A 10,057-nucleotide genomic window follows, 5' to 3' on the forward strand; every position below is an offset into this window, starting at 1 on the left:
AGAATATATAGTTCTATATATTCTTCTATGATATTTTTTATAAAATATTTAATTTAACATTATAACAATATATTTGCATATTAAATAAATAAAAAATTATTAAAATATAATTTATAATTTTTCAACTAAAAAAATTAAATATTAAATTTATTATTATTTATTATTTTTTAATAAGTTATTTATATATTTCATAATAATTATTGTTATTAAAGTCACAAAAATAATAATAATAATGCTTTGTATGAATTATTATAAATAAAAAAATACGTATAATGTTTAATTGATATTTATATTATTTTTTTAATTATTATATTTATTTAAATATATTTAAATTCTTAAATAATCCATTATAAACGTTGCTTTTAATATTGTGATAACAAGCTTATCTTTAATTATATTATATAAAATATGTATTATATAGAATTTACTATAGTATTATATATAAATCTTTAATCAATACATGGAAAGTTTGAATAATAAAAGTTTCAAAATCACAATTATTAATGTTATTTATTTATTAAGTAATAATTTTATAATTTTTTTTCAGTATCTACTTTTCGATATATAATTTATTTTAATTTAAAAATATTTTATAATTATACATCAAAAATAAAAAAATGTAATTATACATCAAATCTTACGTTAAATTATGTATAAACAGAAATATAAACAAAAGTATAATAAAATTTTTTATTGAAAATATTATGATAAAATTCAATTGAAAATAATATTTAACTATTTGTTTTAATATATCGTACTAAAAAATTAAATAAATTCATATTTTTTAATAAATATTTAATAAATTTGATTAAATATTATTATATTATGTTATTTAAGTAAAAAAATATTAAATATTAAAAGCATTATAAATTAGGAAATATGACGTATCATATCTAATTTAGATATAAAAGGAAGTTAATCTCGATCAATTTTTGCATTGTCATTCAGATATTACTGAATTCCTATTATTGGTTTGCTAAAAATACAGATTTTTATGAACAAATACAACTTTAAACATAATAATATTTCGAAAAGAATTAACAATGCATTTATAATTTATTTGAAAATGTCATTGTTAGAGGAAATATGATATCATTTGAATATTACTACTTTTCATAAATGAAATCATCTGGTATATTTATATATTATGTCATTTTTAAAGTAAAAAATAATAGTTTATAAAAATGAAATTATTTTTTTTATTTTTTATTATTTTACATTACAAATATTTTATATAGTTAGTCTAAGAGAATAATAAAAACTAATGTAAATGTATTAATCGATTTCTTTGAGACAGTATTCTATGTACTATAATATATAATAGCTAAGGTTACTTGTTTATAAGAATATTACTGAGAAAGCTTTCTAATACTATTCATTCCATGAATGTGATCAATGTTTTATAATGTTTTAAAATTATAAAAATATAAAATATATCTTTATATATCTTTAAATAAAATATTTTAATTTTAAAGATTTTTTTTTATAATCTATACAGTATTAAATTAATTATTTATTGCGTAAATATTATTCTACAATGTCGAAATATATGTAATATCTTATCATTAATAAAAAAAATTATTTAATCCTATTGTGTCGTAATAAGACAAGTGTTTAACAAAATAAAAAATATAAAAAATATATTTAATTGCGTAATATTTTGCAATTTTATATACACATATCTATAACTTTAAAAAATGAATATACATACATGAAAACAAATATCCTTCGAAAGTGTGCACTATATCATTACGATATATATATAAATATAATAATTAGGAAGTACAGTATAATCTAAGCATTCGAAAATGTTCGATCTTTGAAAGCTTTTCGATAAACCGCGAATAAAATAAATACGTATGTCTAGTATACACCTCACTTTACCTTCGCCATACTTGTATCGAGTGACATCATTCTATGGAACCCAAATTTAAGAAAGAGAAAGAAAGTAAACGTGAAGGAGAACACGTTCACTAAGTAAAGCGTAAGTCAGAGAAGGAAGAATAGAACTACTGAGGATTCAGAGCACAGCGCTCAGTCGTTAACGAAGCATCGAAATTGTTGGTTCGGTAGTACTTGTGGACAAGCTTAGAACGTAATTCCTAGAATAAATAAAAATGGTTTACCAAATTAAGAATGCCGTAAGTAATTAATAATATATTTATTATAAAATTTCATTGTATTTATAAATAAAAAAAATATACGTACATATTTGATTCATATATGTTGAATAATCATATTAATTTTTTAAATAAAAAAAGAGTTAAAATTATATTTTTAATTTAAAATGGAATTTATTTAAATTTATTAATTACGAAATATTTTTTACGAAATAATTGACCTTGAAATAATCGATTTCATCTTGCTTAGTTCAGTAACGAAATTTCCTCATATTGTGACGAAAAAATTTCGACCCGAAGCATGAACTATTGCATGAAGTACTTGCAATCGTAGAATTGTTTCGATATTCATTTATTTATTTTAAATATATAAAATACATATATGTAATAAATATTTTCGAACGTAGTGTTCATTTAATATTACATCAATCACAATTCCAATTACCACATAATATAGTTTGTAATATTGAATTCATTGTATCTATAAGGTATGCGATTCAAGCATGCTTCCATGATAGATAAATTTTATGGGCGGGATAATTTAATATGACAATAATTTGTTTATTAATTTTAAATTATGTAATTGATTTTTATAAATTATTTCATATCGAATTATATTAAGTAAATATTATTTTTTTTTATTAACTTTTATATTTTTGAGAAAAATTTATAAGTTTAAAAAATCGTGAATTAATAAAAAATATATATTTTTATATTTTTCTTATTCTAAATAATTTAATTTATATTTTTATAATTTTAATAATATATACTTTTATTATAAAATATTTTGTTTTTTTTACTTTACTAATATCAAATGATAACCAGAAGTAGATAACTATATTTAGGACAAATATAAAATGATATAAAATCATTATATATATAACAGTATAATTTATTGTATTTAATTACTTTTATCAATTATGGTAACAAAATATACTAAAACATAATTTTATTTCAAAATTTAATCAATATTTAATATTTATATTAATATGAATATATTATATTAATAATATTAATATTAATATTTACTTATATTATCTTTACAGAGTGATTTAAAAAATCAACTTGAAAAAGCTGGAAACCAATTGGTTGTAATTGATTTCTTTGCTATGTGGTGTGGTCCATGCAAAATGATTGGACCTAAAGTAGAAGAGTTATCAATGGTTAGATATTATCTTATTTTACATAAAAAAGATTTCTATTAAATAATTTTTACATCTTTTTATAATAGGAAATGGAAGATGTTATTTTTTTGAAAGTTGATGTAGATGAATGCGAAGATATTGCTGGTGAATATGAAATTACCAGTATGCCTACCTTTGTTTTTATCAAAAATAACAAAGTGGTATGTATAATTTTAAATTAATATAAATTTCATAAAAGTAAAAAAAAGTAATTAAGAGTTAATAATTCAATATATTCTATGTTTTAGCTGGAAAACTTTTCTGGTGCTAATTATGATAAACTTAAAAGCACAATTCAGAAGCACAAATAAATAAATAATTTTAATAATAAAAATATTTTTAAACAGAATTATCTATTAATTAATATTAATCAACAAAAATGATTAGCAGAAACTTCTTATACTCTTATATTCTTACCTTTCTTATTAAGAAATAAAGCCATTTATTATTCGCAAAATAAAGGTAAAAAAATACATAAATTTGTGTTAATACATTGTCAATTTTATTATACATATTTTGTTTGCAAAATAAAGTATAATCAGCTTATAAAAATATGCATCAATATTTTTTATCTTATTATTTAATATAAAAAATTAATTACTAAATTTATTTATATAATTACATATAATTACATTATTAAATAACACTATTGATATTTAATATACATTTTGATATTTAATATACATTTATACAATTGCATTATTTTCCGATTGTTTATGTATTTTTACTAATAATGAACATATTCCAGTACCAGATTTGCAAGGTTGACCTAACATTAATCGACTAGAAGGAGATTCCAAATTATCTCGTTTTCCTAAAAAATAAAAATAAAAAATATTAAATATGTAATTTTTCAATCAGTAAATAATTTCAACAATTTATTTTCTTTTTTACCTTGTAAAGCTGCATTTTTTAAGAAATTAAGTGAACTTTCAAAACTCATTTGTTGTAAAGGAGATGCTGATTCTTCCATTCCTTTACGACTAAGAGGTTGAAATCTACCATCAAAAGTCATATAATCTGCAATTAAAGACAGATGTCTAGAATCAACTGTAATTCCATACATCTTGAATACATCTCTCACTTCTTTTATAATAACTCTGTTAGCAGCTTCAATACCATATGTTTGAGAAATACTATAAATATCATTAGAATATAATTGATTCAAATTTAAAGATTTATCATATTTAAACATTTCCTATATTAAAAAAAATATATATAAGTAAAAATAATAAATAATATAATACAAAATTATGACCAATATAAAAATTTTTTACTTACTATAATATTAATACCATCAGTTTTAAGAATTGTTTCTCCATTATTATTTTGAAATGTAAAAGCACGTTTTATACAAGGTACTTCCCATAAAATAACTCTATTTGCAACATTTTTAATTATTGTTGGTAAATCTAATTTTAACATTTTAAGAGGTAACTGAAAAGTTATTATTATTATAAATATTAATATAATTATTTATATCATAATTTAAGAAAATATACTTATATATTAGATTAAATTTAAATAATATATATATGTAGTTTCTTATTTACCCAAAATGTTAATTTACACCATGAAAATTTTTCTTCATCATAATCATATTCTAATGCATTAACATACATATTTTTAATATTCTTCTTTCTATGTATATTATATATTTCATTTGTAATATATTCTGATTTTTCTTTTTCTATGTCATCATCATCTTCATCTTCTTTTTGTTCTTGGACTTCAATTCTTAACTTTTCTGTTTCATTTTCTATAATATCATCTTCTTTTTCATTTATGTCTTCCATTTCCTCTTCTTCTGGATCTTCATATTCTTGATTTTCTCTATGACGCGAAATTGTTCGTATTAAAGTTGCATCTGCATCCTCTGCTGCTGCTTCTTCATCTGAAGATTCATGCATTTCTCCTAAATTTGTTTGTGGTTTCAATATAGATTCTGTTCCTTGATCAGGTTCTATTTGATCTAATAAAACATCATCTTCATATATAGATTTTTTTTCCTCTTCAACATGTAATAAAGCACCTGTTATTTTAGCAACTTTTTTAATTTCTTTAAATATTTCTTTGAAAAAAATTTCTTCAGTTTTTTTTAATATCTCATGTGGTTGAACACAAAATTCTCCTTTATAAGATTTATGTGGAAGATAATTAATAGTTATAGTATATATTAATTGTCTTTTAGGCCATTGTTCCATTTTTCTATTAACAATAATATTATCTAAAACATTTGATAAAATACATTTAGTCAATTTTAATTTTAATTTATTTGATCGTTTTATTACATTTTTTAAATCTTTTCGAAATGGTATTTCCATACTAGGTGTTTTAATATTTTTTGATGCCATCATTAATATTTCTCGTAATCTAGGTATACCCAAAGTAACATTCATTTCTCCACGACCGGCGAAATGGAAAGTATTCAAAGTCATTTGTGTTGATGGCTCTCCTATTGATTGTGCTGCTAATAAACCTACTGGCTCACCAGGTGGACAAACAACTTTCATTACTTTCATAGATAAAAGATCTCTTAAATCTTTTTTCCTTATAATAAAATTTTTAGATTTATTAGTTAGATATTCATCTATTAAATTTTCTAATCGTTCAGAAAGTACACCAAAATCTATATCTTGCCTATATTTTGACATTACTGGATCAGGACATCTAATACATTTGTTATATATCCATTTTTTATCTTCTTCAGTAGTTCTTATCCATTTTCTCATATATGAAACAGCAGCTTTGCTTCTTCCACTTTGTTTATCGATTTCTTTATATTTTGAACTCTTAATATTCATATTTTCCATTGAAAATCTTGTAAATGGACTAATTCTTTTCTTTTGTAATGTATTTCCGTTTTTACTTTCCCATTTTTTAATTTTTTTCACCAATTTTAAAATTTTATCTGTATCTGAATCTTCTTTTAATTTTTTTATCATTTCTTCATTTATAATCGCATTTTTATTATCTATTAAAAAATTTAATTGTTCCTTTTTTAAAAATCGTGAACCCGGTATATCTAGTCCATCTTCTCCATAATAAATCTGTACTAAACTACCATCTGAATCTCGTACTGTTGAATCATAATTAATAACTAATCCTTCAAGATGTTTAATAAGACATCTTTGTAAATATCCTGATCTACTAGTTTTCACAGCAGTATCAATGAGACCTTCACGACCGGCCATGCAATGAAAAAAAAATTCTTGAGGTTTAATTCCTGTCATAAATCTACCATCAATAAAACCACCTGCTCTTGGTGTTGGATCATATGCAGGAAAACTTGGAAGACTTTTTCCACTGATCATTAAAGGTGGTCTTTTTCCTTCTAATTCAATTTGTCCAAGTAAACAAGATATTTGCATAGTATTTACAGTGGAACCTTTTGCACCAGATTGAACCATTAATTGTAAATTATTATCTGGAAATTTTTTCAAAAGACCAGCTGGTAAACATATTTTATTTATATCATTAGTATAAATATCTAATGCAGTTTTGTATTTTCGATCGACTTGAGCGCGAAATTTAGGATCATTCCAATAAGATTCTTCCATTTTAGATGTAACTATATTCATAGGTGTATCATTAGGTAATTCCAACACAGATTTTTGAATATTTTCACCAATTTTTCTACAATTAGAAATAATTTCTTTGCGTTTCTTATCTGCTTTTTTTAATAATAAAATATCTTCAATGCCAAGTGTAAATCCATTTCTTTGTAAAGCTGCTTGAAACAATTTACCAAAAGCACTTAATAATTTTGAAGAACATGTTCCTCCATATAATTCAAAAATGCAATGTACAAGACCAAATGGAGTTGCACCATAATGTGTTTTATCAAGTACACCACATAATAGTTCTCCATTTCGTATTATTACCTCAGCTTCTGACATTGTATTGGGATTTGAAAATTCAGTACCACATTTCCAATGTCTTGTTTTTTCAATTTGCCATTGTTTTACATTGATCTTGGCATTTGCTGTTAAATTAATACGCGCTTGATTTGGTGGAATAATATTAATGATAACAGTTGATATAATTTGTTTACCAGACCATAAAGCTATTGGTTTTATAATACTAGGAGGAAGAAGAATTATATTATCTTGTATTGTAGATAAAGCAGCATAAACTAATTGCATATAATCTTCGCGTGAAAAAAATGTTCCTCTTACTGTTAAACGGACACCAGAAATTATATGATCTTGAATAAGGCCACTTAATGGAGTACCATCTTTAGGTACAAGATATTGATTAGATACATTTGCTATATTATAACCTTCACTTCTGGCTAGCTCATTTTGAGGGTGATGAGCATTGATTTCATCACCATCAAAATCTGCATTATAACTTTTACAATTAGCATAATGTAAACGTAAAGTTTTTTCTCCTTTTAAAATACGTGCTTTGTGAGCCATAATACTAGGTTTATGCAAAGTTGGTTGACGATTTAATAACAGAATATCTCCATTCTGTAAATGTCTATGTACAATTTTAATGCCTTTAAAAAATTTATTTGCTTTATCACTTGTTGTTAAAAGACGTTTTGCAATAGCCTCTCTCTGAATAGCATCTGAAATAGAAATACGTTGTATACTTCCATCTTCATTTTCAATCATCACTGCTCCAGGATGAATATTAGGGCCATTCAAAACTAATTGTCTTAATTGTACAACATTCCAAGGTGTAACTGGTGTTGGATATGTTAGTTTCAATGCAAAGGCTTCAGGAATACCAATTTCATCTATGTTCAAATTAGGATCTGGAGTAATAACAGATCGAGCAGCAAAATTAACTCTTTTACCCATCATATGCATTCTAATAATTCCCTCTTTTTTTTCTATAACTTGTTTTAGTCCCTGACAATTTGCAGAATCTGTAGTTCTATTCATGTCACGATCCATTAAATGATCTACATTTACTTGCAAATTTTGCCAAGCATTATGTAATTTTTCAATTGCTGTATTACCTTTTATGTGATCATAAACAACTTTTCCCTCTTCTGGTAATTGTTCTGTATCACCATCTTGAATTGTTTGAATAATATTTCGAAGTACAAGACAATCTTGAATGATACTTTTATAAACTTGAGATTGTGGATGTTCTATCATTTGTCCATTAATAAAATTAACTGGTCTTACTATAGGTGGTAGAACTGGTATTACTTCAAAAAAAAATATATCAGTAGGATATTCAATATCTACCATTCCAAAGCAAGGTATAATAACCTTTAAAAAATTTTTTTCATTTTGCCAAAGTTTTCTAAGATAATCTTTAGATTGATCAGGCATTATCATTATAGTATCCAATTTATGTATTACACCACGTGATTGAATTGTTTCATTAGATAGATTAGATATTTTAGTTGTCATTATTTTATTTTTTAATGTTGTGATTTTTGATATAGGTTCTTCACAATATACACAAATTTTTGGTGTTGTATATTGTTTAAGAACATTTTCAACACAAGTATGCCATTGTGTATTAATATTTTTAGTGTTTATATCAGTTTCATCGTATTGTACAAAAGACTGATTAAATCTTTGCTTATTAAGAAGATTTTCAATATAATTATCAATAACATTTTGAACAGATTGTATATCAACATTATAAGGATTATCTGAATTAAAGACAACAATCATTACTTCTTGTTCTAAACTTTCAAGATCACTGAGATATCCTTGTTGAAGTAATTTCAATTTTGCAGAAAGTAATAATTTTACATAAGATGGAATTTGTAAATTGAAACAATTTAAACATGCTAATTTAATTAACATACATAATCCTTTATGAAATAATGGATTTATGACTGGCATAGGTAATTCTATATGTCCAAAGTGACCTGGACATTTGAATACATTGCATCCACATGTTCCACATGGATCTGAACTTTCTAAAAGAGGACCTAAATTAATAAAAATAAATATATATTAATATATTAATTCTTTTTTTTTTCTATTTTATATATATATATATAATATTTATTGAATTATTTACCTAATGCTGGATCATATAAACCTCCTTTTAGTGGATGTCCCAAAATATTAAATGATAAAGGTGTTCTTATTTTAGCAACACTTAAGTTTCTTATATCATTTGCAGTAAACATAGAAAACATTAAGCATTTTGGATCTAAATGTTTTGGAGTTAAACGTGGAGTATGATATTTATGCTGTACCATTTTGATAAATGTATTTTTATATTTTTTTTCTAAAACACAAATCTATTTTTTTTAAATTTCATAGAAATTTCATTAATTTTTTTTATTAGAAAAGAGATATTATCTATTCGCGTACAATAATTTTTCTTAAAAAAGATGATGATTTTAATAATCTATCTATTTTTTATTAATTTTATTAATATTTTTTAAAAAATTTCACTCAATGTAATTATTTATAAATTATTTATAAATAAGTTATAGGTTATAAAATTTTTGTCACATGGTCTATCAATTCCTAATACTTAAATATATACAATTGTCGAAAAAATTCCCTACATAAAATAAAATATCAATACTCGAAAACACTATGCGAGAAATAATGATATTAATATCTTTACAAATCACAGATTTATAAATTATTTACAGTATAAAACTAATATAAAAGTATCGTGTTGTTATGTTATCAATATCTGTGTCATAATTGTTAATCAAATCCAAATCCTCATTAATAATTTTAATTTTTTCATCCCTTATTATTTCTTTTTTTTATTATGTAAAAATACATATATATATATATATCGTCATATTCT

The 10,057-nt window shown here is 22.7% G+C and overlaps 2 protein-coding genes across 2 annotated transcripts; one reads left to right on the plus strand and one right to left on the minus strand.

Moving 5' to 3' along the window:
- The first annotated feature begins 1,797 nt into the window (after positions 1 to 1,797).
- LOC409451 (thioredoxin-2) lies at positions 1,798 to 3,858 on the plus strand. Its single transcript, XM_003250360.4, has 4 exons — positions 1,798 to 2,141; positions 3,167 to 3,283; positions 3,352 to 3,465; positions 3,553 to 3,858. Exons 1-4 carry the CDS (start codon positions 2,118 to 2,120, stop codon positions 3,613 to 3,615), a joined length of 318 nt encoding a protein of 105 aa, XP_003250408.1. The 5' UTR covers positions 1,798 to 2,117; the 3' UTR covers positions 3,616 to 3,858.
- LOC725216 (DNA-directed RNA polymerase I subunit RPA1) lies at positions 3,695 to 9,573 on the minus strand. The gene is made up of 5 exons (XM_001121092.5): positions 9,305 to 9,573; positions 4,858 to 9,212; positions 4,586 to 4,741; positions 4,199 to 4,502; positions 3,695 to 4,118 (listed from the first exon to the last, which is right to left on the minus strand). Exons 1-5 carry the CDS (start codon positions 9,486 to 9,488, stop codon positions 3,991 to 3,993), a joined length of 5,127 nt encoding a protein of 1,708 aa, XP_001121092.2. The 5' UTR covers positions 9,489 to 9,573; the 3' UTR covers positions 3,695 to 3,990.
- Between the last annotated feature and the right edge of the window lie 484 nt (positions 9,574 to 10,057).

This window comes from Apis mellifera, linkage group LG6, assembly GCF_003254395.2.
Source record: "Apis mellifera strain DH4 linkage group LG6, Amel_HAv3.1, whole genome shotgun sequence".
Taxonomy (NCBI): Eukaryota; Metazoa; Arthropoda; class Insecta; order Hymenoptera; family Apidae; genus Apis; species Apis mellifera.